General features: G+C 59.3%; 1 protein-coding gene across 4 annotated transcripts in view; it reads right to left on the reverse strand.

Annotated features, from left to right (window-relative positions):
- Nucleotides 1-27,200, reverse strand: part of RIPOR1 (RHO family interacting cell polarization regulator 1) — a 32,009-nt gene extending 4,809 nt beyond the window's left edge. For 2 of the 4 annotated variants that reach the window (XM_033069598.2, XM_033069599.2), the window contains exons 1-13: nt 18,377-18,635; nt 7,555-7,681; nt 5,454-5,603; nt 5,081-5,159; nt 4,749-4,772; nt 4,225-4,278; nt 3,993-4,145; nt 3,170-3,233; nt 3,044-3,087; nt 2,709-2,834; nt 2,277-2,425; nt 1,993-2,122; nt 85-897 (exon numbers count right to left, since the gene is read on the reverse strand). In XM_033069598.2, the coding sequence (XP_032925489.1) occupies nt 85-897; nt 1,993-2,122; nt 2,277-2,425; nt 2,709-2,834; nt 3,044-3,087; nt 3,170-3,233; nt 3,993-4,145; nt 4,225-4,278; nt 4,749-4,772; nt 5,081-5,159; nt 5,454-5,603; nt 7,555-7,681; nt 18,377-18,584 (2,121 nt within the window). In that variant the 5' untranslated portion in view covers nt 18,585-18,635. Of the gene's footprint in view, nt 1-84; nt 898-1,992; nt 2,123-2,276; nt 2,426-2,708; nt 2,835-3,043; nt 3,088-3,169; nt 3,234-3,992; nt 4,146-4,224; nt 4,279-4,748; nt 4,773-5,080; nt 5,160-5,453; nt 5,604-7,554; nt 7,682-12,926; nt 13,115-18,376; nt 18,636-25,828; nt 26,258-27,020 lie in introns of those variants that run through there. The other 2 variants (XM_033069601.2, XM_033069600.2) reach the window with 2 other exon arrangements.
- Between the last annotated feature and the right edge of the window lie 213 nt (nt 27,201-27,413).

Raw genomic sequence — 27,413 nt, forward strand, 5'->3', positions numbered from 1 at the left:
GGCCTCATCTCCATCATCCCTGGGCGCTGCCAGCCAGGGTGACCCTGTCACCCTCACCCCATGACACCGGTAGGAGCCCCTCACCAGCAGCATCTCCTCCAGACGTTTGAGCTCCCGTTCAAGGGGCTGCAGCTCTGGGAACTGTCCCCGATAGTCATCCAGAGCTGAGCCCAGGAGGCCAATTGCCTCCTCCAGACCTGAATCCACCATCTTCCCCCGCGGCACCTCAGGGGTACTGGTGGGCAGTGGTGGGGTTGGGGTGGGCCTCTCTTCTGCAGAGGCTTGTGCCAGTGCTGTGGGGATCCCGGTGCCATAGTCACTCTGTGCTGGCGCCTGGCTCTGCACTGGCTCGGCCCTGCCAGCCACCTCCTCACAGGAGGGTGCCCATGCCACGGAGGCGCGAGGCTTGGCCTCAATGGCCCTGTCCTGCCCTGCCACAGCAGCTGCCACCGCAGCACCAGGGAGAGTTTGTGAGTCTTGCTCGCCCATCCCTGTGTCCTCCGTGCTGGGCACAGGCTCCCAAGGGCTCTCTGCAGTCTTGACCTCCATTGTGGCATCCACACTGGCCTCGCTGATGTGGCTCAGAGTCCGGGAGTAGGGCACATGCCCGTTGGCCACTGTATCCTTCTTACGGCTGCTTGGCTCCTCTGGCTGGCTCCCAGCAGGGGGGACACTGCTGCCACTGGCCCCGAGCACGGCGTCAGCCTCCTCTGGTTGCTGGGAGAAGGAGATCTCGATGGCGGGGGCGGAGGCCTGCACCTCAGGCTGCACGATGGGCTTGTGTGTGGCATGGCGGGCGCTGCTGGACAGCTGGGGGCTGGAGGAGTCATCCGAGGACTCAGAGGAGATGGACCAGGCTGTGCCGTTCTCCAGCTCTTCCTGGCGCCGCAGCATGTTCTGGAGAGGGGGAAAATGGTGTCAGCTGAGACCCTGCTCCTGCTGCCCCATCTCCTCCAGCTGTCTGCATGTCAAGCAGGGATCAATCTGAGCTGGAGGGCACTGAGGCTGCCATGGCTCTGCTGACACAGCAGAATGGTCAGCAAACACCTGGCAGATTCCAGCTCTGGAATCTCCCACCAATGCCAGCAGGCAATCCAGCTCCCCATGAACAGCCCCATATGTCCTGGAGCCTTGGGGTGCCAGCAGTCCCCTAGCACAGTGGGATGCAACGCATGGAGCCAAGGACACCAACCACCATGGCTGCAAGGACAGCAACAGCTCCAGCACCAGCTGGTAGGGACAGCAGCGGCCACCACCAACTTTGTGGTTCACCATCATTGAACAGATGCCACGACAATTCCACGTTAGACACACCAGCACCAGGACAGCACCACACCAGTGCCACACCAGCACTGTCACACCAGCACCATCTCACCAGCACCATCACCAGTACCACACCAATGCCACCAGCACGGGGACACAGAGAAGCTGTCTACTCACTAGTGCCCAGCTCTTGCACTGGGTGAACCCAGGCTCCCCTAGCTCGGGGACTAGCTCTGCAGGACCAGTCAGACCCAGCTTGGCAGAATCAGGCCTTTGGGCGTCAGCGAGGGAGAGTGAGTAGAAGACAAGGAGTGGCTACAGCTACTGCGGGATGGCCACAGCGCTGGGCTAAGCTACTGGCCTGCTCCAGCCCCGCACTTACGCGGCCCTGCTGCGGCCATCTCCCGAGCTCGGCCGAGGAGACATCGCCGCAGGAGCAGCTCTGAGACAGCTTCTCGAAGAGTGTCTCCCGAAAGATGTCCAGCAAGGACCAACCACGCTTGTCAGCCGCCCGCTCCGGGCTCTTGGGCAGAGAGAAGAGGAGCTGTGAACGTGTGAGGGAGGAGCAGGTGCTGGTACTGGGGAGTCCTGGTAGGATGGCTGGAGAGGAAGGAGCTGCCTACCCATCCCTGAGCTGTGCCACCCTCTGAGACGTTGCCTAGGCACATCCCTGTGTGGGCCCCTCCATTGGCCATGTCTCCTGAGCAGCCCTGCCTGGTGCACACTTACATAGAATGCCTGTTCCCGCAGGGATGGCGTGTCAGGCGGACTCTGGTTGTAGGTGGAGAACCTCTTGTTCACTGTGGAAGCCTTGTTGACGCTGCTGGCTGCTGAGGGCTGGTCATCCTTGTCGAAGGGGCTGGGGAGGACAGCAGGGAGGTGAGGGGTATGCACCAGCCAGGGGGGTCTCAAGACACCAGGACCTCCTCCAGACCAGCCCAGTTTTTGGATGGGAGAAACCTGGGGCTGCTTCTCCCACCCCTGCCACCAGCAACGCATGCTGAGGTACTCACTTCCAGGTCACCTCCAGGCTGAGTTTGAGGGTGCCCAGGTCATTGATATCCACAGCCACTACCTGGGGCAGAGCTGCAAAGAGGTCCTTGGTCTCACAGGACACATTGCCCACCACAACATGGTTGGCCAGGCTCTTTAGCTCCGTCACCTGAAGAAAGAGAGAAGAAGAAATGAAACCATGTACCAGTGAGGGTGATGTTTAGGTGAGGTGCTGGAAGGAAGCCCTGGGAAGTGGTGGAATCACCATCCCTGAAAATAAATGTTCAAGAAACGTGTGGATGTGGTGCTTGGGGACACATTTTAATGGTAGGATTGGAAGTTCTGGGTTAACAGTTGTACTCAATGATCACAGAGGTCTTTTCCAATCTAAATGACTCTATGGTGCAGGGGGACAGCTGACCCACCCCATCCCTGTCTTTTATGCACTGTACCTTGATGGAGAGGAACTCAGTGACGAGGGGCAAGAAAACCATTTCCTCGCTGTCCCACACCTGCTTGCTGTTCACCTCGATGCGCCCTCGCAGCTTCCACCGCTGCCGTCCATACTTCATGAAGATCTGGGGATGGAAATGTGTGGGTATGGGGGAGACACGACCCCAGGGTGATGGGTGCTCTCTGTATGTCCCCAGGCATGGCCATGGACCCATGCCACCCACCACCACCCTGCAACACACCCTCCACGCCAGCACCCACCTACACCCCTGAGACACCCCAAGGACAACAGGGCAGAGGAAGAGCAGAACCCAACCCATATGGTCCCACCAACCTCATACTGGTCACCAGCACAAAGCCGGGCAAAGCCTGCCAGTCCTGCAAGAGAAGGCAGAGGGGCATCAGCAGGCAGCAGGCAGGCAGGCAGGCAGCAGGACAGGGATGGAGCAGGACATGGTACCTTTCATCCGGACGTGGAACTCGCCCAGCTGGCTCTCCAGCTCATTCTCCAACAGACACATGTTCTGGGAACAGACAGACAGATGGACAGGACCCATGAGCACCCATGGACTCAGCACCCTGCCAGTCCACCCAGCCAGCTGCCTCAGTCTTGGGTTGCAGTGTAGGATGTAACCAAAAGTATGTATTCTATCACCATCTGTTAAAAGCAGGTGGGGCAGTGATCTTTATCTCCAGGGGAGATATCTTCTGTAAATGGGCCATACATTAAAAGCAGGTGGGGCAGTGTTCTTTATCTTTTCCACAACCAATCCTTCCTTCAGGAAGGTATCTTCTGTTAATGGGCCGTTGAGTCCCACTGCACAACTGATAAAATTACATCATCCCACTGTGAGATGCAAGCATTTCCAACCTAGATAAAATCTGAGATTTGGAACATCAGAGCAGCTTTTTTCCACTGGATTCCCAGAGGATAACCAGACCCTTATACATCATCACTGCACCTTCTACAGGACCACTGCTTCAACTAAACCACTCCAGGAGGACTGCAGCCACCATTTAATGGGATTGATACCAACACCCTGACTGATGGGATGTCAGGTTGTGTTCTGACTCTGTCAGTGTTTTGGTTTTTTTCTATTACTGTATTTTTATTTTAATTTTCCTAGTAAAAAACTGTTATTCCTATTCCCATATCTTTGCCCGAGAGCTCCTTAATTTCAAAATCATAATAATTTGGAGCGAGGGAGGTTTACATTTTCCATTTCAAGAGAGGCTCCTGCCTTTCTTAGCACACACCTGTCTTTTCAGACCAAGACACTCACCTCTGTGTACTCCTTGTAGCCCTTGCTGGCCTCGGCCAGGCTCTCTCGTGCCTCCCGGCTGCCCGGCGAGCCCGTGCTGTAAGCCTTGACCATGTTGTGGGCTCCATCACGGAGCCGCCGCTGGATGCAGTAAGCCTCATACAGCTCATCTATCTGCAAGGACAGCCCCAAGCTGCAGTGAGGAGCAGGGCTGGGGACAGCACGGCCACCCCAGCACTGCCCCAGCTCTCACCTTGCTGGCATGGAACTCCAGGCGACGCAGGAAGCGCTCGATTGACTTCACTTGCTGGAAAAGCAGAGGAGATGGTGTGAGTGCAGCACAGCCCCTCCATGGAGGAGCCACAGGTCAGGAGGTGGCCTCTGCATCCCGTGTGCTGGGCTGGGTGGGTCCTGCCTGGGAGCTGCAGGGTGGCAGCCAGTGGGAGGTGCCCATGTGCTGCAGCTTCCTCAAGATTCCCGTGCACCAGAAGGTCCTTCAGGAGCCAAGCCAGGCTAAAGGTGCTTTTTATCCCAGCCTGTGAGCTAACCCATGCCCTGCACTCACTAACAACAGCTTCTGTTTGCCTGAAAGGGGTTACAAGATCATCTCTGCTTCATCCCCTACCCACCTGGGCCACTCTGCCTGTGGAGCCCCAGACCCTCTCCTTCCCAGGGGACAAGGCAGCAGGGCAGTGCTAGCAGAGCAGGGCTGACAGTAGCACATCCCAGGCACAAGGAAGGGGAATACAAGGGGGACAAGACACTGATCCCGCTTACCTTATCCAGATCGTAGAGAAAGCCCTGGAGGAAAGATGAGAGGGATAAGACGTAGCACAAAGCCAGCTCTGCCCACCCAAAGGAGACCCAGCACATGGCACCCACCACCCATAGCACAGCAGTGGGACATGCAGCACCCAGCCAGGGCTGGAGAGTGCATGACAGAGGGATGGGAGTCCCAGCACCAGAGCCTGGGCTGGCCCCTACAGTGCCACAGAAACAGGCTCTGCCCCAGGCACAGATGGACCATGAGTTGCCCCAGCTGTGCCCACAACCCCAGCTGTCTACCCAAAGCACCACTCCCCATAAGGCTCTTCCCAACTGGCACTCACCAGTCGTGAATTCCTCTTGGACTCACGGATCTGTGTGCTGAGCTTCTCCAGTTCCAGCTGGTGCACCTCCAGGTAGGCTCTGGGGGCAACCACACCATGGGGGTCAGGTTGGGATGCTGTGTCCAGGGCTCCTGCTCCCCACAGCCCACACCAACCCAGCACACGTGGCACATCCCCACACCCTGTTCCAGCATCATTACATGGAATGTGTGGGATGTGGGACCCAACACAACCTGAGACACCAAGACAACGTGCCCAAGAGAGCTGGCATGTCCCTGCTTGGTGGGAACAGAGAGCTGCCAACCCCAAGCCATGTCACAAGCTGTCCCCATGCCCCTCAGAAGCTCTCTGCCTCCACCCACCCAGCACTTACGTCAGGCCCTTCTTGAGAGCTTCGTACACCTCGTCCAGGCGGTTGGGCTGAGGCACCTTGGGTGGTGGGGATTTGTGCGACATTGAGAACATCCTACTGACCCTGGAGCCAGTCTTGCGGGAGACAGTGGGGGTGAAAGGTGAAAGATTCCTGGGGAGAGAGGCTGGGATGAGCACACAGCACCAGGGTCCTTCTGGGTGCTCCAGCCAGGCATCCTTCTCTAGAAAAGGTTGATCTCCAGCATGGCGGTCAGATCCACCTGCCTGCCCCACTCAGGACTCCCTGGCAGCCATTCTAAGTGTCCAGCAGGGCTGGAGCCACAAGACTGGGCAGTGCTGCCTGCACCACATGCCTGCAGCCCCCCAAAAATGCATTTGGGTGGCCCAAAGCCATGGGAAAGACAAGGAGAAACCCAAAAAAGTGAAGATGAAGAGCAAGAAGGCAACACCATCCCAGCAGGGTCTAAGAGTTTGGCCTTGGTGTAGCCTCTGCAGAGCTGGGGGGTCCCTGGTGCCAGCTGGGGGAAGACAAGACAAAGGAAGATGGCACCACCTGGAATCAAGCTGAATTCCTGGAGGGTCCATGGGGACACATCTCCAGCCCTTGTGGCCCTCTAAAGGGGCCATGCTCAGCTCCATCCCAGCACCCAGGTTGCCAGGGGCATAGAGGTGCTCCCTGGGCACTGTGGCAGCTGAAACGTGCCACCTTATGCTTCCAGGGTCAGGCAAGGATCCCAATCCAGCACAGGAGCATCCTAAGGACCAGCAGCCCTGTCACCTCCTCACCCAGCACAGCGAGATGGGGCAGGGACATGCTCAGTGATGCTGTGCCTCTCCAGATGTCACCAAACCTGCTGGATGGAGCTGCCTCCCCCAGCCGACCTGCAGGATGTGCTGGGACCCGAACACCACCCTTCCACCCTTCCACCCTTCCACCCTTCCTGCCCTGTGCAATGGAGTCACTCCCCAGCCCAGCCTTGCTCAGACCAGCTCTTCCCTTCCTCCTTCCAAGGCATCATCACGCCACCAGTGCCCAGGAGACCGTGGGCTCCTCATTTCCCAGCCTCAGGCTGTACCTCCCATCCTGTGTTGCTCTTCACAGAAGTGACCAAAAGACTTCCCCAAATCATCGGTGGGGAAATGAATGTCTTGGCCTGCTCCCAAGTGATGGGTAAGCCCCTAATTTCCACCATTCCTTTTCCTTCCCATCCTCCAAGGCCCCTGGAGGCATCTCCCACGAGCATCTCCCCAGCAACCACTTGGCTGCAGGAATCTAAAAATCCTCCCTCTTCTCTGTCTCTAAGGGGCCCCCTCTAGTACCCACAAATCCAACAACATGCTGGTGACCTGGAAAGTGTCACTTAGCCCAGAGTCTGGACAGGACCTGGGGACAAAGTTGAGAAGGGTGTGAGGTCAGAGCACAGGGATGCTCTGCCTGCTACCCAAGAACTGCCTGCAGGGCCTGGTGCAGAGAGGGTTGGTGGGGAAGTGCAGCATGTGGAGATGCTCAGCAGAGAGGAGGAGGAAGGGTATGAAGGGGCCATAACATCACCAGCGGATGGAGAGGATGGAGCAGGGAGCTGCTCCTCACACTGCAGCTGGCGGGCAGCTGGTAAAACCTTTCAAACAATAGGTTTGAGGTGACCCTGAGGAAACCCTGATTCACACCAGCACTCAACCCGAAACTGGCTGCTGCAGGATGTCAAGGCCGTCAAGACACTTCAAAGCCACCCCAGCTCTACCACACCCAGAAAACATTATGAGATGGTCACAGGGAAGGTCTTAAGAGCTGGTTGAAAAATGAGCTGAGTTAAACCTGACCCCCCTGTCCTCTCGTGGCAGCACACTCAGGGCTGCAGGGCCCTCACCCCACCTGGGGCATGGCATGGCAGAAGGTTGAGATGATGGGCTCTGTCTCCTACATGGCCTCAGCGTTCCCTGAAGCCCCCTGTGCAACAACCCCTGGCTACCAAAAAGACCCCTGAGGGAGATGTTGGGACAGCTGGATGGGAAGGAGCCTCAGGAGGCACAGCAGGTCCCACCACAAAGCCCAAGCCTGTCCCCATTCCTCGTGGCAGGCAGCATGAGCACCCATCTCGTACCTGAAGGGCCGGTCGGCCGATGAGTTCACTCCGGCAAAGGACTGGCTCCTATTGATCTTGGTGACGAGGACTCGGCGCTGCGGGCGCACAGACAGTGACATCGTTGAGTGTGACCTGGAGGGCCGCCCTGGGGACAATGACACATCAGGGTCACCAGCAGCATGGTGAGGACACACATGCAGGCAGGACTGCCACTAGGACTGAGAATGGCACCCACGGACCATGGGTTGGGAGACTTCCCACTCTCTCAGTCCAAGAACACTCCGGGTGGCACTGGGCTCAGATCCCATGCTGCCCCCAGAGATACTGCCCCTGCTGAAGTGGGGCTCTGGGCACTGTGAGCTCTCAGTGGGCACCCAGACAGATGTGTCCCAGGCTGGCCCTACAGGAATCACAGAAAGAGGCTGATGCCCAGTGCCTACCATGGCCTTTCCCAGACATATCCATGGCAACTCTACATGGAGCTCAAGCCTGGACACCTCCTCCTGAACCCCACCTTGTCCCATATCTGTTGTCATCCATGCCACGCTGCTGCATGGGCAGGAAAGGCACAGGGCTGGACCTGACTGCCCAGCCCTTTGCTGTCTCCTCACTTGCTTCCGCTCACTCCAGCAATCAGGAGGGAAACCCAAGGACAACAGAGCACTTTGGAAAGTTCCCAGCTTTGCCAGGAGCTCTGTGTGGGGGAAGAAAAGGACGAGCCATTCCCTGCCAGGAAAGTCTGTGCAGGCCACACGTGTCCAGCCCCATGGCTGCTGCACCCCGTCCTCTGCTCCTGGCAGTGGCAGGACCTTGAAACCACTGCTGTGACCTGCCTGTCCCCACCACAGCTGGTGCAGTTGATGCCAGCCAGGGATGGAACAGATTTCTGAAACTCAGAGCCTGGACCTGGCTGCCACTCTGTGTCACAGGAACCCTCCATGTAGCCCTGGCCAGGGCTGGGGCTTGGGGAGGGCAGCCCAAAAGGACAAGGCAAGAGAGGGCTCCTGGCCCTGCCACCCCCTGCAGTGCCAGCTGTGCCCAGGGAGGAGCCCAGCCCACCGGGTAGCCATGGAAGAGCAGGATGCAGGATGCTCCATTCCATACTGGCCACCACTGATGGCAGGTCAATCCCTCTGTCCCAGCCAGCCCTGAGCACAGCTGCAGCACTGCTGGGAATGAGCCCACACAGTGCCTGGCAGTCACACACCCCACCAGGGACAGCCAGGCAGGACCCTAGGGATGCACAGCTTCCCTGGCTGACAGACTGAGCCAGAGCCACCTCCCTCCCTCCTAAGGAGCTCACTTTGCCTTTCCGCCTGTCTCCAGCATGGCCGACAGTGAACAGCACAGGGACACAGGCACTGCTGCAGCTTCCACTGCCAGCCCCACTCCTTCCCCATGCCCAGGAGCCCAGCTGAGCCTGGTCCCACATGGCTCACACCCACTCAGGGTGGGCATCCCCCCAGCACTGTGCCCCTTGCCACCCCGCACGCCAGGCTGGGGTCAGGGATTTGCAGCACCCAGGATGTGCCGGAGCCATCTGCAGCCAAAGCTAACCACCACCAGCACTCACCTCTATCCCAGAGGAGCCAGGAGGCTGCAGGTCCATCTGGTTCCCCCTTGGGACTCGTGTCCCAGCCCACACCACGGAGCCACTCAGCAGGTCCCACAGACACAGCGCTATCTGGGTGCTGGTCCCTCCATTTTCCAGGACAACACTGTCCCAATTAAGCTCATTAAGAAGAGCTGTAATCCCTGGCAGGCCGGCTGACCTGAAGGCCTGGGCAGATTACCCTCTGCAGGGCTCTTTAATCTGCTCCCCACTGAGCCAGGAGGGCCTGTGGCACCCATGCTTGCTCCCCACTGGGTGCCACAGGGGCTCAGCCATAGGGAGAGCACCCACCCTAGGACAAGACTCTCATGTGTGGGGCAGGTCACAGTTCAGGGTGAGGACGGTCCTGCCAACCCATCCTTCTCCAGCCCTTCTTCCCAGGAGCACAGAGGGACCTCTAAGGAGGTTTTCCCAGGCAGGAGCCTGCACTGGAGAAGGATGCTTAGGCTGTCAGAGAGGATGCTGAGAGCATCAAGGAGAGGAGGATGCTGGAGTGGAAGAAGGATGCTGGGTGTGCTGGAGGGGACTGGTGCTCCAGCACAGCTCCTCAGCAGACAGAGCAAGCTGCAGCCACTTGCCCAGGCAACTCAGAGGCTCCAGCAGACAGTTGTGCTGTGCTGGATCCTACTCCAAAGCACTGAAGGCTCCCTCACTGGCACAGGAGGCAGTGTCTCTGACAGGACCACATCCCTGCGCTCCAGCCCTGGACCAGGCTCTCCCCAAACATCCACTACAACACACCATGGCACCCTGCAACCAAGATCCTTGCCAGGACCCCAAGCCCCCTTGGAGGAGGGGGACACCATATCCCTGCTCTGCAGGAGTGATGCTCCAGGAGCCCCAAGGATGCTCCAGCCCAGCACCGGCGGGCAGCCAGCCCTGCAGCGCTGCCTGCAAGAGGCAGGGCAGGCAGGATGTGGGGTCTCTGTTCCTGGCACTCTTGGGCTTGGCTCAGAGAGAATGAAAAATCCCCAGCACAGTGCATTCCTGACATTACCGAGATAAGAGGTACCTGGTACCAGCAGCACAGCCAGCCCCCGCAGGGAGCAGAGCCTGGGGCACACTTGGAAGAGACCACTGGGCACCGTACCTCGCCCAGGCTGGTGAGCCCCGTGCCAGGCTTACCATGAGGCTGGCACCAGCAGAGCATCAGCACACTCATATCCCTGCCATGAGCCAAAGCCCCAAGCACATCCTTTCTCTCTCCTAAGCAGAAGAGGTCCTGCCCCAAAGGTTCTGTCCCAGCAAGCCCCACCACCCCCTGCCCTTAGTTAGGGCTCAGTGCTAACAAACCTGCCTCCCGACCAAGCTTTTCACCTTTTCCGTGTCACAGTCTGCCTCCAGATCTCCCAGCGTAGGAAATGCAATCCTGGGAGTGTGTCCCTCTGTCCGTCCTCGGCCAGCACTGCCCGTGGGCAGCGGCCAAAAGGGCAGCGAGCAGCGGAAGGGGCAGCACAGCGCGGGGTGCTGGAGCCCACCCCGGGGCTCTCCAGCCCGGCCGCCGGCTCCTCTCTCGACGCCCGGTGCTCTGGAGATGATTGGGATCCCAAGAATGCTGGTCTGAGCAGCGGAGGGGGCAGTCCGACCGGCTGGGTTGGTCCCAGCTGGTTTCTGTTTCCGACACTCAGACACCAGCCTCAGGTCGCTCCGGCGGGTTTATCAACACTGCCCTGGTCGGAGACGCCCCAAACTGGCTCCCCCTGAGTCCCCAGCCCTGCAGCCCTGCGAGCTGGGGGTGCCCTGACCAGCGCTGCCAGGGATGTCACTCACTGAAGGCCACCAATGGCCAGGGTGACCAACCCAGCAGACTCCAGCACCCCTCACCTCGGGGAAGACACCCAGGACCAACCAGCAGCACCCAGGGCACCCAAGGGGGGTGGGCTGTGCTCCCTGCACTGATGGCATTGCAGCCATCCCCGGGGCACAGCAAGGCACTCAGCGGGCAAAGCCACGATGGCCACAGGACCATCCATCCTGCCCGTGGTGTTTGGGGCAAGTGGGGGGTCCTGCCCCGCCCCGCCCCAGCACCTTTGGGTGAAACTTTGGCGCAGGGCAGGGATGACCTCGGGAGCCTGTGAACTCAGCCCGCTGGCTCGGCTCCCCCCGGAGCAGCCGCTGCAGCCGTGTTTGCACAGCTGTGGCCCCGCTGCCCCAACCCAGGCACGTACCCCGGCCCCCGCCGGCCCCTTCCGGCCCCGGGACGGCCCTTGGCCGGCTCCCAGCGTGGGCTGGAGCAGTCCTTCCCTCCCACCACTCCTCATCCCCCCTCACACAGAGGATGGGAGCATCCGGGGACCGAAGCCATGGTCACAAGGAGCCTGAGAGCCGCCTCTTCCCTGACCTCTCCACGCTCTGCCTTCTCTCCAGGAAGGCAGGACACCCTCGGCTCCTCTCGGGCTGGGAGAGGGGGCTTTAGGGAGTCAGATGAGTCAGTGAATGGCATCCTGGCTCCCGTGACTCAGCCGGAGAGAAAGTCCCAGTCATAAAGTCACAGCCCCACGGGCCCCACCAGAACAGGGAATGGGAGTTTGGTTGTTTGGGTGCTGTCTGCTCTCGGCAGTTTGGGTTGGGTGGGTGCTGGGTGCTCTCAGCCCCATGGCAGTAGGGACATGGCACTGATATCCCTGCGGCCATGGGAGGCTGCTGGCTCCTTGGGCCAAGTAGGAGGGCGGCAGGAAAGGGAAGGAGCTGCGAATGGGAAGAATTGGAGGAAGTGCTTATTTACCCCGCGGAGTATCCCTACGGAAGGGCAGGGCACAGCACAGGCAGACGGTCACAGCCAGCTCCTCGGGGGGGCTCAGAGCCCCCGACCCTGCCACTCATCCCGTGGGCTCCCTGTCTCCAGCCAGAAAGAGATGCAAACCCAAACTGTAGTGCAGGAAAGCGGCCACCACTGGGGCAAGGGGCTTCCCAAAGGCTGGCAAAGCTCAAGCACAATGTGTTCTCCAGGATGGTTCCTGGGAACCACCCCAGGACTAACTGTGGCCCTGGTGAAATGAGTCCCCCACCACCAAAGGCACAAACTGAGCACCCAGTCAGGATCCCCACAGACACAGCTCATCTCCATACCCTGAGACGGGGCTGCATCCTGGCCATGGGCACCAGGCTCCGCTCCTGAGTGGGCTGTGATCCCTCTCAGAAGTGCTGGCATGCTCTAGGGATTGGCATAACCTTGTGGAGGTCCCACATGACCCCTTCTCCCTGACCTCCTCATTTCCAGAGTGCTCTGTTGGGTACCAGTAGCTGCCCCCACAAATCCTGCCCAGACAACTTGGTCCAAGTGCACAAAAGCAACCCCAAGGCCCTCCGTTCTGCCCAGGTCCCCTGGGGCTACCATGCCAGGGATGCTCGACATGGAGATGGGCATGAATAGGGAAAAAACAGTCTGCTGAGGGAAATTGGGCTGCCGTGGCACTGGGAGCTGCCGTGGCATCAGGGGTGCACCCAGCCGGAGCAGCTGGCAGCTGTGGCCCCTCTCGTGCCTGAAGACACTGAGCCCCGATCTCAGTGTCGGCAACAACAAGATCAGGCAGCCACGGGGTCCCATCCTGCACAGACACCCTGTCACCACCACCCGCGGTGACAACCGCGTCCCTTGCAGGTGGCGGCTGCATATGTCCTTGGTGTCCCTTTCAGGGAGAGCTTTTCTCTCAAGTAAACTGCTCACCCCAAAAAACCCCGCCTGAGCCCAGCCGCGTTACCCCAGAGCCTCAATCAGCTGGGGGTCCCCAAACGATCGCCGTTTGCTGGGAGCCCTGGTGCTGCCGGTGCTCAGTACCTTTCGGTTTGCCACTCATGGCGTGCTGCGGCAGCACATCCCCCTCGGGCTGGGCTCAGCGTCCCGGCTGGTTGTTGCTCTCTCATGCCGTCCGTCCGTCCGTCCGTCTGTCCTCCCGAGCGCGGGGGCCGTGGCCGGAGGGCTCCCCCCGGGCAGCAGTCTCCTCCCCCGCTTCCCCTGCCCGCGGGCTGACATCACTGCCCAGCGCCGCAGCCCCGGCGTGACTCAAGGCGGACGGAGGATGGGAGGACACGGGAGGATGCCTGACCCCCTTGGAGGGAAGGGGCCCCACCAGCACCGGCTGCTCCCGCAGTACAGCACACTTCGGTCCCTACCCTTCCCTCCCCTAGGGAAACTGAGGCACGGGTGGGACAGAGGGGAACACACTGCAAACCCCCCCTCCAGAGCCTCTCTGGATCGCTCCCCTTGGAGACCCCCGGTCCCACCGCAGCCAGGGCCGAGCACACGCCAGGAGCACACAGCGCCCTGCCGAACGCACCGCACGGGAGCTGCACCCGAGGCTGGGTGGGGGATGCACAGCCCCTCGCCCCAATTCCTGCCGGCTCCACTGCGGGCAGGCACAGAGCCGTGGGCAGCTGACGCTGACACCACTGCCGCTTGCTTCTGCATTGCTGGGGCTTAAATATAAGTATATACAAATATAATAAATACATATCGTTGTATTTATGCATATATAAAACCACCGTGGCTTTGCTGTAGGCTTCCCACAGCATGCAATCCCGTGGCATGCCTGTGGGCACCCTTTAAGACTCAGGAGCCACTAGGAAAAGGGTTTCCTTGCTCAAAAGTCCCTACTTTGTATCCTGAGTACCCAAAGCCTTGGAGGAGCTCGCTTCGGTCACAGGGCTCTCCAAAGATGCTGGGGTGCAATTCCCATGGGGGAATGTCTGTCCTGCTTTCCATGGGGCTCCAGCTCTCACAGTGCAATGTGGCAGACCCACTGCCCTCCCTGCCAATCCCAGCAGCCAGCAGCACCTCTCAGGCCTACAGCGCCCTGTTTAGTGCCCTAAACAACCAGGAGACTGTGGTTCAGGTGTCACCATGCTTCAGCACTGGTCCTGGGAATACCCAAGACTGGCACCCCCCTCCAGGTTGGACAAAGGCTGGAGCAGCCAGCTCTGTCCTGGCTGGGATCAGCTGCCCTCACCATGTCACGGGAGCAGGAAGAAACACCTCCCTCCCAGGCTCTTTTCCTGTTTGCTGCTGATTTTAGAGCAAGGTCAGGACAGGTTCAGGAGGAAAAGCACTGGGACAGAGTCTTGGGGGTCCTTGCAGATATGAGGTCCTCCCGCAAAGTTAACCCCTCCCCCAGAGAGTGAGCCTGCTGTGGGATTGCTTCCCCAGCCCAGAGCAGGTCCCCTCCCTGCAGGTCCCATAGGGGACAAAAAGCATCAGGGGCTCCCATGTATGGTGGCATGGCTGTGGGCACCCACATGTGGCACTGGAGCCAGCCACAGTCAGGCCTGCAGAGCTGGGGTTGCAGCGGTGTCACCAGAGTTCTGTGAACCAGGGCACCCTCAGGTCCCAGTGCCCAGGTGGGTGCCCAGGTAAATGCACAGCATCAGCCACATTGGGAGAGCAGCTGGAGCTGGTGAGGCTGGGCTGGCTCTGAGAAGCATCCAAAGAAAAACCATCCCAGGTGCCCACCAGCCTGCAGCCTCCATGCCAGTGTGAGGGGCCGTGAGGAGCCAGCAGCCCAGCACACTGCAAAGCCCATCTCCACCCCAGCCTTCCAGAACCTGCATAAAGACCATGTCTCCTACCTGGCCTGGACACGATGCATCCCCCTGGCTCTCCCAAGCGATGGCCAGAGTCCCATCCTGGCGGCTGCTGTGGGCAGCGGCCACCACCCGGCTTTTCACCCCGTGCTGCTTCTCCCCAGGGAATGGCATCACTGCCGGCACCGCCCCGGCTCTGACCATCCTTGTGCAAAGCCTGCGCCGCGCTGGCAGCCATGCGGAGCCAGCGCCCGGCACACGGCCAGGCAGCGCGCCCGCAGCGCCGGCCCATGCCAGCTTGTTTGTTCTCATTAAAGGTTAATGAGAAAGCCACGCTAAAGCTGCCCCAGCCGCGGGAACGGCGGGAGGGGCATTCCCCGGTGCCATGCAGAGTGAGGGGACTTCCAGGCTTCCCTTGCAGAGGTGTGACAGCCAGGCTGTGCTGCCTGCATGGACTCTGCCCCTCTGCAGCCTGCGGTCCCAGGGGGATTGGTGTGGCAGCTGACACACAGGTGAGGTGCCTGGCATGGCACCATCCCGGGCATCATCTTGGGGAGACCACCAGGAGCAGGCAGGAGACAGGGTCAGGCATTCCAAAAGTGGCAGAGAAGGACACATCACATCAGCCATGCCCTCTGAGCACCTCACAGCACTTAGTGGGGCTTGGCAGCTCAGGACACCTTGCCAAGGGAGGGCAGAGGAAGGGCACAAGTCATGCCAGCAGTGCCAGCGTGGTAATTGAGTTAAATGAGTCCCTGTTCCTGGCTTGGCCTGGGATAAGGAGTGGGTGCAAGGACAGGTACATCTCCATGTGACTCTTCAACTCGGGACTTCCCTGCATATTCATCATCTGGCTCAGCTCAACCTGCCAGGGTGGCTGCCCTAATCTCTTTGCAGAAGAGATGTGGGTGTAATGCCCCACATGCTCCCTTTTTGGTGGTGTCCCTTTATGCCTTCGTTTTACCAGGGCTGGGGAGCCACCCTGGGCATGCCCACCCCAACCACAACAGCTGAACATGCAAACAAAACACTCCATGGGCAGCCATGCTTGGACACACTTGTACAGCCACGGCCAGTTTGTGCACAGGCAAAAAAATCCAGCAGGTTATTCCCACTTTGTGCCCTGCATGGGATAGTAGACCACTTTCCCATAGATTGCATATCCTGCCAGCAGAGTCCTGGGAAATGCTCCAGCTTCTCCCTGCTGGCCCAGAAACCACCAGCACTGAGGCTGAGCCCAGCCATCCCCTAGAGAAGCCATCAGCCCCAACCCAATGCTGCCTTGGTGGCACCAGCACCAAAGGCCAAGGTGATGAAGAAGCTATTTCAGGCTGTTTTGGACAAGTACTCCCCAGCCACAGATATCCTTGAGTGGCTGGGAATGTCACCATAGCTGAAAACCTGACAGGAAAGGGCATAGGCCAGCCTCAGACAGTGTCAAAAGTCTTGGCTGGCCAAAAGGGTTTGTGGAATGGAATCAGCACCAGCCTGGTGAGGGGCCAAAAAGCTCCTGGCCCTGGGGGAGTCTTGGGAGAAGGCAGGCAATGACAATTTTGACAAGAAGACACACAGTCATGGCTTGAAGGAGAAGCATAGTAAGTGACTGAGTGACTTGTTCTGGGCTGGGACAGCTGGTCCTAGAGCTGCAGGTGGTCACCCCCACCACAGTGCCACAGCTGCTTCTTGGACTTCACTTTCTCCTAAAACAGGCAAAGCCAACTCCAAAAAATCCTGGGAGCTCAACGCAGTTTTTTCCGCGAGTGTATGCCCCGAGGGCTGGAGAAGGACCAGCCCTTGTGCCAAGCCAGGCTCTACCCCCAGCCAGGCTGGCCCTGATGCTGTCGGCTGCATCCCTTCCCGGAGGGGCTGGGCACGGGGCGGTGGCAGACTCGAGCCCTCCCCCCTCGCTTCCTCGCTTAGTCCCCACTCGGCAGCAGAAATAGAAGCATTATAAATGGCAGCCCTATAAATAACCCCAAAGCACGCGGCGGGGAGCTCGTCCCAGCCCAGCACTGGCCTCAGCCCACGCAAAGCCAGGCTTGGGCTGCCTTCACTGTGCCCTGGGGATCTCAAGTGCCAGCTGCTCCCTGCCTGCCATGGGTTTCCCAGGGTCCTGTCCTTTAGGTCAATGTCATGGCAGGAGCTCCAGTGCACCCGCTGAGCCTCAGCCACGGGCAGGATCTGGAGCCCAGCCTGATGGCATTCCTGGGGGACACCCTATGCCCATCCAGCTCCTCCCGCCCAGCCAGCGCTGGACAATGCCCATAGCAGGCACCCTGCCGCAACCCAGCCAGCAGATTCCTGGGCAAAGCTGCAGCTCTGACCAGGAGCCTCAGCAAGGCTTGGGAAGAGATATCCCTGTCCTCACCACTGTCCTCATTGCAGATCAAGTTACCCCCTGGTTGCACCCCAACACCTCTCAGCTGTTCTCCCCGACATCCCCCATCATGCCACGTCCATTGCTGCCCGCATTTCCACGCTGAACTCTGTCATGCCATGTCCTCCCTGGGGACTCAGTCACCGCCATGCCAGGGGTGCCACCACGCCACCACAGCTCGTCTCCACCCAGGGGACTGTGGCAATGCACTGGGGACCCCCACAAGCCGAGAGGAGGCAACGCCGCTGATGACAAGCTGTGACAAGCTCTGCACTGCCGGATTTTGCGCGGCGTCACAGCCTCACGTCCCAGCCCTGCCCGGGGAACGCAGTGAGGCCACCGGCCAGGAGATGGGAGACTTGGGGTTTATAGGACGGCCAGGACTTCCCAGTGGCCTCGGGAGTCTCCTCTGGGAATGTGGCAAGGGTACAACCCGCTAAGGCTGTTTGCACGCCCTAGGATGGCCGGAGGTGCAGCAGGGGAAGGGTTAATGGTGCGAGGCCTTCCCGAGCACTTCTTGGCAGGCTGGGAAGGGCTGGGAGACAGGAGGATCGGGCCAGCAACAAAGCGAGATCTGTCTCATTAATTCCCCCGAGCATTCCTCCCTCCGTCACCCCGGAGGGGAGGAGGAGGCAGCACCCAGCTGACACCCCGGTCCCTCGGGAGCCCGCCGGGTCCCGCCCGGGCGCAGGGCAGGGATGGGGGAGATGGCTGCAGCCTCTCCCGCGGGATCCGCGGCTCTGCCGTCCCGCAGGCGCTCGGACACGGCCCTATATGGGCACGGGCAGCTTGTCCTTCGCCCGCCGTACCCCTGCCCATACCCCTGCCTGGAGTCCCGAGGGATTCGGGGCAGGACGCTGCTCATGCCACCAGCGTCATTCCAAACCCGGCAGCGAAAGAGTGGCTGGAGAAGCTGATATATCCCAGACAGGGTCTGGGGGGCAGCGGGTGACGTTGGGGGTGCTGGCCCTGATATCGCACTGTCAGGCGGCTCCTTCTCCGGGCGTCCCCGGCCACGGTCCCGCCGGGCCGCGGGGTGCGGAGGATTCCTCCGAACGGCAGTGGGGCGGAGGAGCGGAGCCCCGTGTCCGTGTCCCCGTGTCCGTGTCCCCGTGTCCGTGTCCCCGTGTCCGTGTCCCCGTCGCCGCCCTCCCGCCGTGTCCGGACAGCCCAGCGCGGCGCGGGGCGCCCACCGGGGTGGCGGCAGAGGGGACCGGGCGGGCGGTGGCTTGCGGCGACGTGGCCCCCCCAAGGGTGTAGCCCTGCTAAGGCCACCAACCCCGCTCCCCCCGACCCTCCCGACCGCGGGGTGCGGAGCTGCGGGTGGCACTCACATGTCCCAGGAGAGGCAGGGGACGAGGCGCGGGGCGAAATCGGGCCTGGCTCGGTGCATCCCCTTTGTTCCACTCCCATGGACGGGAGCAAGCGGGGAGTTCGTGCAGGCTCTTGGCAGCGCCCACCCCGGCTCTCTCCATGGAAACGCGGGAGCCATGTGATTTCGGCAGGAAACCACGGCCCCGCCAGCGCCAATGGCAGCTGCATGGACGGGAGCACCTCCCTCCCCGAGGCGACCGACACCGCTGCCGACACCGCCATCGCCACCGCCGCCACCAACACCGCCACCACCGCCACCAACACCGCCACCACCGCCACCACCACCGCCACGGCCCTGCGGGGGCTCCAGACCCGCCGGCCCATCGGCATTCCCCGGGGCTCCACAAGCCCCACCGTGAGCCGGAGCAGGATCCCACCTCCCCCGGGGCGAGGGGAGCGGGGGCAGCCCGGCTTGCATGGCCCCGGGCTGTTCGCCTTCCTGCCGCACACAGCGCCCGCAGCCTCCCCCTGCCAGGGAAGCAATGGCTGGAGCAACACCTTCTCCATCACCGTCTCCCCCCACAGCCTCCCAGGGTTCAGTGCTCTCTGACAGACCCCGGGCATGCTTCACATTCCAGCAGTGAAGTGACATGACCAAGGCTGTGCAGTCAGTCAGTGGCAGAGGGAACACCTAAACATCCTCGCTCCCAGCTATGTAATACCGAGCACCCCACCCTGCCTTCCCCCCTGCCAGCTCCTGCATCGAACTGAGCCATGCTCAGACCTCTCCCAATCAGAAAGTCCACTCTGGGGGAGCAGAGCATTGCCGCTGATCCACATTCCCCATCCCACCAGCTTCCAGCATCCTAGGGAAGCAGCGGAAGAGTGTTCCCAGCTTCCCCAACTAAGGGACAGCCCCAGTGTAAATGCAGGCTGTCACCCAAGGGATGCCACAGTCACACTATGCTGCTTCCACAACTGCCAGTCCACTTCCTAAACCCTGACATCTCTGAGCACCCCTGAAGGTGGAGGGGTGAGGAAGCCACATGCCTCTTTGGGGGATGCACCCTGCTCCTTTCTCCCAGGACTATCTTTCTCCTACCTGTCCTAGATCCTACTGAGTCAACCCAGTTTTAAATGGAACTGAAACCTTTGCAGCCCTGGTGAGACATCCTTCCTGCAAGGACAAGGCTGCGCAGTGCTCTCGCCAGCCCTGTGAGGCAGAAACACTAATTAGACCACCATCAGGTCTTGGAGCCCAGTGGAGCAGGGCAATATCAGTGAAAGGAAAGGAAATCATTGCACCACTCTCTCCTGGGGCCACACCAAGGAGCAGAGCATTTGCTGCCAAGGTTGCTCAGTGAGAACCAGGGCGTCCCAGCTCCCAGCCCAGTTCTCCAGACTGGCCTGGTTACACGGAGAGATTTGATACAAAGATGGAAGAGGGGACAGCAGGTCCTTTTCCCACCAGGGAAAAGCCAAGCCAAAAGGCCAACGAGGAGAAGCTACCAGTATGGATCCACCAAGCCATGTGGTTGATGAATCCCAGAAGGTCTGTGTTGGAAGGGACATTAAAGACCACCTGTTTTCAATCCCCTGCCATGAGCAGAGACTCCTTTCACTAGACAAGATTACTCCAAGCCTCATCCAACCTGGCCTTGAACACTTGCAGGGATCGAGGGACAGCCACAGCTTCTCTGGGCAACCTCTGCCAGAGCCTTCTCACCCTCACAGGGAAGAATTTCTTTCTAATATCCAATCTAATCCTGCTCTATGTTTGGCATTCTGGGCTGCCAGCACACATGGCCAGGTCATGCTGAGCTTCTTGTACAACAAACACCCCCAAGCCCTTCTCCTCAGGGCTGTTCTCAACCCATTGTGAACCTAGGTCCCAGTGCCACACTGTCCCTGTTCCACCAAGGTGACCCACCGTGTGCTTGGTGTGGTCAGCACCACTGTGCCACTCTGTCATCCTACCTGGATCAAGGGGGGGGCTGGATCCCACCCACACTCTGTACACCACTGAAAATTTTCAATTGAAAGTGGCATCTAAGGATTATTGGGGCCAACTGCCTGAGCACTTTAGGTCTGACACAAAGTTAAAGCATGTTGTTAAGGGCAGTGTCCAAATGCCTCTTAAGCACTGACATGCTTGGGACAACGACCACCTCTCCAGGAAGTCTGTTCAAGGGTTTGACCACCTTCGCAGTAAAAGCTTGGGGTGCCTGGAGGTAGACTGACCCACAGCACCACATTCCACTCACCTATACACCACCATCCCAAGGTAAAACCCTATTCCTGGTTGCTGCTGGGGAGCAGCTGTGTCCCTGCAGCCAGCAGGAGAGGGGAGTGCACCCTCCCCTCGGCCACATGCCTGCCTGCCCTGCCAGGCTGGGTTGTGGAGCCAAGCACTCCCTGTGCCAAGGCCAAGGCTGGCACACCGCACTGGGCTGCTCTGGGAGCTTGCTCAGCACGGACCAGCTTGGCAAACAAAAACAAGAACAGGCTCCTGCCCAAGTTCTGGCAGCACCCCTGGCCTGCCTGCCCTCCAAAACTCCCTCCTGGATTTGTGGAGGTATGGTGCCTGATGGCAGGAAGGAGTTAAACCTCCCAGCGTGGATATGGATACTCCTGGGTTAACCTTCCCAGCATGGATGCAGATAATCTTGGTTTAACCCTTTCATTATGGATATGGATACTCCTGGGCTAATCTTGCCAGCATGGATATGGATGGATACTCATGGTTTAATCCTTTCATTATGAGTACAGATACTCCTGGGCTAATCCTTGCAGCATGGATATGGATATGGATATGGATATGGATATGGATACTCCTGGACTCCTGTCACTGAAGGAGCATTTCCAGCAGTCTGGTTGGGAAGCTGGGCATTGATGCAGGAAAGAGTCCCTGAGCCCAAGGGCACTTTGTCTGAGAACTTGGTGGCATTAGTGAGCTCCTCCCAGCACAGGATTGCACCTTCCCAGAGCCTGCTGACCCGAGACCACTCCAAGCACATTCCCCTCCTTCTGGCAGCTTCAGCAACAGCCGTGCCAGCTGCCTGCAGCCGCCTGCCGCGGTGCAGAGAGGTCTGAGCCATCAGCGGAGCTCCGCACCACGGGTCTCTGCCCAAATTGCTCTTCTCACTGCAGGCTGGGCCTGGAGCCACGTCTTCCTCTCCCCTCTCTCTGGAGGGCTGGAGGCCAGCCCTTGGCTCCAGGCTGGAGCTGCTGCGTGCTCAGCATTCCTGCTCTGCGCTGGAGCAAGGCAACACACACAGGCCAGGGCGCCAAGCCTTGCACTGGGACAGTCACGCGTGCTGAGCACACTCAGAGCCCAGCCACCACCCCTGTGAGGAGCTGAGGTGCCTCCACAGAGCCTGCCACCATCCCTGCCACCATCCCTGCCACTGCCTCAGAGATGAGCACCCAGCATCCCAGCACCGAGCTCCACAGCCCTCCAGCTGCGCATTTGTGGGGAACACAACCTGGTAAAAAGCTAAGGGAGCCAGGGCGGTGCTGATGCAGCATGAGCAATGTGAGCTGCTGCTCCAGCTGACTCACCGGAGCTCTGGCCACGCTCAGGAACTGGCCAGCAGCACAGAAAGGCTGTGCCAGCAGGTCCCCTGAGCTCTGCTGGAAAACTTCCCCGACACACTCGGGGCCAGCTCACAGCAGCAGCAGGCTGGGGCACAGCTCTGACCCAACTTGTCCTTTTCCATGGGGCAGAATTACATGTCCCAGCAGTTTACCTGCCCACAGGGCCAGGAAAAGGGAAGGCAGGATACCCCCAGAGTGGCCACAAACCTACTCAGTGTTGGCCAGCACTGGGTGCTGCTCAGCTCTCCCAGACTCTGGCCAGCAATCCAGAATTCAGGTCAGGGCTTTGCAGCAGAGCCAGGACGTCCAGACTGTGACTTCATCAGGTCCAGCCCCACCATGGGCCAGGAGGGTAAGGAGCTGCAGAACAGCACTGGTCCAGACTCTCCAGCCACCAGCCACCTGCCCCCCCTCCTAACTCCCTTCTGTACCCCAGGAAAGTTGCTGGCAGCATTTCCAGCCACTATCCCAGCTCAGTCTGGGAGGCTGAACATTCCCTGGGACCACTCCACCTCCTGCAAGCAGGCAGCCATCCCCACCTCAGCACAGCAGGAACCAGCTCACACACACACCCGCAGGATCACTACAAAAGTATCCATGATTCACAACATTCCTACAGTCCTTGCTGTTGTCCAACACTGAGCAGGAAGGCTGAGGTTGTGGGCAATCCCAGAAACCAGCCCAGCCCAGCAGACATAGCCAGTGGCAGGGCAACTGGCACAGCTGGACCACAGCTGAGGTGTCAGCAGCCTTGAGGATTCAACACAGCACCAGGTGAAGCAAAGCTTGGCCAGTCAAGTCGGCTGAGGTAGAAATGCATTGCCCCAAAGCTGGTGCTGCAAGGATGTGAGAGCAAAAGGCCATTTGGACCACGAGGTGTTTTGGCAGGGCTCAGTCTGCAAATTTGGCAGAGCTGTATGCAAATGCATGTAAAGATAGCAATTTCAAGCAAGGCAGGGGATCCCACACACACCCTGACCCACTCCACTGCTCAGGTGGGGTCCCTGTTCCCCATGAGCAGCTCCTGCCACACCCAAGAGAAGTGTGAGTCCACCTGGGAACAGCTAGTGGACATCCATGTGCCTCCAAGAGCCTGAAAGTGCCTCCTTCACTGCAGTGAGCACTAGCCTCCAGCAAAGCTCCGTCCCCTCCAAAGAAAACAACAAAGAAAATGCAGGGATGGGGATTAAGGAAATGAAACCGGCTGTGCAGGGTAAGCAAGGATAGGAAGTGGCTGTGATATCTCCTCTCCCCACTGGCCTACAGCTCTCCCAGCCCAGAGCCACAGCATGGCACATCTAAATCCAAGGGGAAATCACGTGCTGGAGAGTGTGTTGAATAACTGGAAGGTTTCTAAGTGATCTCTGCTCCTGAGATGGAACAGGCACTTGGGGAACCTCTATGGTCCCAGAATCGCACTTCCATGCTCTCTCCATCCAAGCACAACATGCAGGGAGACCTCCTGACACCACAAGCTGTGCTTTACTTCTGAAGCTGGCACTGTGGGGTGGCATCTCAGGAGTTTTGCTCTCATACAATAATTAAGGTTGGAAAAAACCTCTAAGATCATCACGTGCATTAACCCCACACTGTCAAGCCCACCATTATGTCCCCCAGATGCTATATCCATGTTTTTTTTTAATACTTCCAGAGATGGTGAGTCCATCATTGCTCTGGTCATCCTGCAGCAATTCTACCTCTCCTGAGCTGTTGGCCCAAATGGGTTTGTGCTGGGAAGTGTGTCCCTGGAGGAAAGCAGCGGCAGTTAAACAGAAAGACCAGGACTAAAACCAGCTGCTAAAAGCTGTTGGTGAGGTAGGGGTAGCAGAGGGGGAACATGCAGATAGCAGGGATCCTGCCACATCCTCCCCATGCAAGTGATGCTCCTGAGCAGGGCCCATTCCAGCTCTTGTTCATGCCTCTAGCACATGTGTGAATGCCACCAGCCCCAGGCTGTGGCTCCAGATGGTCTCTCCTGTATCTGTCACATGTCCTGGCGTGCGAGGGCCAGCTCTGTTTACATGTGCAAGTCTCAGATTCTCCTGCTGGGGATGAGTCAGGCTTCCCTTGACACCCTGCTGAGGTGGCGGTGTCAGGGCCCCAGCTGGCGTTTGCCTCCTGAACGGCACAGAGCCGGTGGATGCCAGGCTGGGGAATGGCTGGGAAGGGCTCACACTGCTCTCTGCCTGCTTCCCATCCCACTCAGAGCCATCTGTGGAGCATGGAAGGCACTGGAGGCTGGAGCTCACTGCCAGGAAGCTCTCCCTGGCTTGGCTCCACCGGGTCAGCTTCCTTCCCCTCCACCCCACAGGCATGTCATGGCTCAGTGTGGGGCAGTCAAACCCTGAGCAAGTCCCCAGCCACCTCCAGAGGGTCTAGTGTGGGCAGGATGGCCAGGCTGCTGCTAAGAAAACCCCATGGACTGCAAAGCCTTGGGGTGCTGGGGTGTCTCCTGGGGTGCCAGCTCACAGGAGAGAGGGGTCCCCTGGATTTGGGATCCCCAGGGACAGAGGCTGGAGCTCGAAGGACAAGCCAGCCCTCTTCCCATCTGCACACTGCCCGGAGATGCCAAATTGCTGCTGGACTTGAGGGGTGGTGATGGGTGCCAGCTGCACACCACTGCCCAGCCTGTGCACAGTGGCAACCTGCCTGCTGCCCCATCCAGAGGGTCCCCAGTGAGCCAGAGTGAGCACCCCACGAGATAAGAGAAACCCCAAAACACCCCAACCACATCCAGCTCCCCCTTCCCTTTCATTGCTCCCAGCCATACTTTCTGCTCCTCTTTTCCACATATCATAGACTCAGAAAAGCTCTCCTCTCCAGAAAGAGGCCTTTTCCCTTTGCTCCCAAATTTCCCAGGGTAGGAAAAGAGCCTGGAGGCTCCTTTTTGGATCTCCCCACCTGCATCCCCCTTGCTGTGACCGGGGCTGGGCTGGCTCCGTGCAAGCACAATAACCAGAAGTGTGTGGAGCCGCTGGAAGGAGCGATGTTCCCGGATGGTATGCAGCCCTGACAGCACTGGCTCTGCTTTAAAGGGTAACTTTATCCTGTAATAACAAACAAGAGGAGCCAAGTTCCTCCCCAGCGTCACTTCCCTGGCTCCAAGGAGAGGGACATGGGGGAGAGAACTCATTACAATGAGCTTGGATCCTTGTTCTTGCCATCACAGGGTCTTCACTCCCTTGAGACAAGGGGGGAAGATCTTGCTCCAGGGCAGCAGGTCTGGGTCAAGAGTTGGAACAGATACATTTGTGTGCTGACATTCTGGGGACTGAGGAGATGACCCCTCTAGCAACTCCTGTCCTGCAGACAGCAGCAGGAAGCCTGGCACAGCTCACAGCATGCCTAGCTGAACCCCATCCCCACAGCCCCCATCACAGGCTCACAGCACTGGACAGGCACACTGGCATCTCAGCACAGTGCCAGCTCCAAGTGCAGCCACCCAGGAACTTGTTCTGCAAAAGCTGGAAATTCAGGCCCAGCTGGTGCCATGGGATGGGCAGGGAGAGGCTGACCTGCTCCAAACCCCTGGCAGGACCCTGCAGAGCAGGACTGGGTGCTATGGCCGAAAGATCATCCCTTTTGTGGGCATCCCTGGGGGCAAAGGCATGGGCAGAGCCCAGCTGTGGCAGGGAGGGCAAGCACCTCTCTGTGACCCATGGGTACACCCTCCTGTGCTCCCAAACAGGTTTTTTTTTAAAGATCCATGGGTGTGGCAGTGTCAGTGCCCCAGGGCACAGAGCAGGCTGGTTTATTCTTGGGGTGCACAGGGGGCACTGGGGCATGTGATGGGCTCATCAACATTTGTGGTGCATTCACAGGGGACATGGAGCATCTCTGCATCACCCCATCAGGCTGGGCAGTGGCTGACCTACCTCTGCTCCTGCAGGGACACTGATGCTCAGGAAAGGTGTCCCTCGGTGGTCATCACCAGGAAGGGCACAGCCCAGCCTGTGCTGATGGGACACTGATGTCCCCTCCCTGCCAGCTCAGAAGTGGGGACAATTTAGGAGAGCTCAGTTGTGTGACAAGATGACAATCTGGAGAAGGCTCCTGAGATGTTCTGTCTGATTTCCACTTCCCCAAGGAGCACTTCTGGAGATCCTGGGGTTTGATTAAATCCCAGCCTGTCAAACGAAGCTGCTGAAGTGCTGCAGTTTTCTTCCTCAAGATGGATTTCCTCCAAACCCCTTATTAGGGGTTTGGGTTAGGTCTGTGTGAAGCTGGTGAAGCTGCTGCCTCCATGGTGCCCCCCCAGCAGACCACAGGGCTTCCAGAGGAAGCACGAGAGACAATCCGACCAGCTAAAAAGGGGAAGAGAGAGGAAAGAGGGAATCATTGCCATCTAAAGCTTTCAGGGCCTTAGAGGTGACAATGCCAGGACCTGCCCTCTGCAAAAGGGGTTGTGGGACACCCATGGGAGACAACGTGGCTTGGGGGAGATGAGTCAGTGGGTGCTGCTGGTTGCTAGGGAGGTAAAGCCTGGAGCAAGCTCCCAGCACCAAACCATCCTCCCAGGGCAGATGTGGAGCCTGCCTGGCTCATGGGAGTGGAGGGCATCAGGGCAGGCACCATGGGGTTAAAAGCTTGAGGTGAGACTTGGTGAGCTGCTTCCTCCCGGCAAACAATAATACAGGAGGGAGAAGGGCAAACAATAATATGGGAGGGAGAAGGGATGCACGGGGCTCTGCAGGGGCTGATAGTGATGGAGCAACCCCAGCCCTGCAGCTGCAGCTGTGCCAGAGGAAGCCTCAGCACATTATCGGCTGGTCCCACTCGGCTTCCTCAGCAGCCCTGGTGCTGCAGGGGCTGGGTCATTCCTCCTCCAGAGCCTCATTTCTCACGCACCCAAGTTGGGTCCCTGTGCTTTGATGGCAGCCCTGGACCCCAGCATCCCCCAAACCCTGCACTCCCAGACAGTCCAGCCTTCCCAGCATCAGTGTTTCCCACTGCTGGGGGCTCTGGGATGGTCACCCAGGCCTCACAGCCCCAGGACCACCCAGCAGGCAGTCCCCACAGCGACCATCCTGCTGCCCCATCCCCCCACGTCACAGGCAGCGCCCACACCTTGGCAGAAGGAAGTTTTGGCGACTCCTGCGAAGGGGATCTCCAGGTCCTGGCTGAGGTCCCTGCAGTTCTGGTTGTGTCTGGTCCTGGTCCTTCCCAGCAAAGATCTGCTGCACCTGGATCTGCTGCAGCCTGGCCACGCTGGCTGGTGTCCCAGCACTTCCTCGTGCGCGGCTGTTTGTGACCTGCCTGCTGCTCCACCTCCGCAGCTGCATCGCTGTCACAGGAGCAGCCCTTTTCCGTTCCGTTTCCTTTTTTTGACCCTCTCCTCCTGTAGCAGCCTTTGCCTTTCACAGAGGCTCTGCCTGCTGCTGTTTGCCCCCCTCGGGTGTGGGAGGGTGTCTCTCAAAATGGGTCTTGCCCTGATCCTGGCAAGTCAGGTCAGGACTCCTG

The sequence above is a fragment of the Catharus ustulatus genome, chromosome 11, assembly GCF_009819885.2.
Source record: "Catharus ustulatus isolate bCatUst1 chromosome 11, bCatUst1.pri.v2, whole genome shotgun sequence".
In the NCBI taxonomy this organism is placed as follows: domain Eukaryota; kingdom Metazoa; phylum Chordata; class Aves; order Passeriformes; family Turdidae; genus Catharus; species Catharus ustulatus.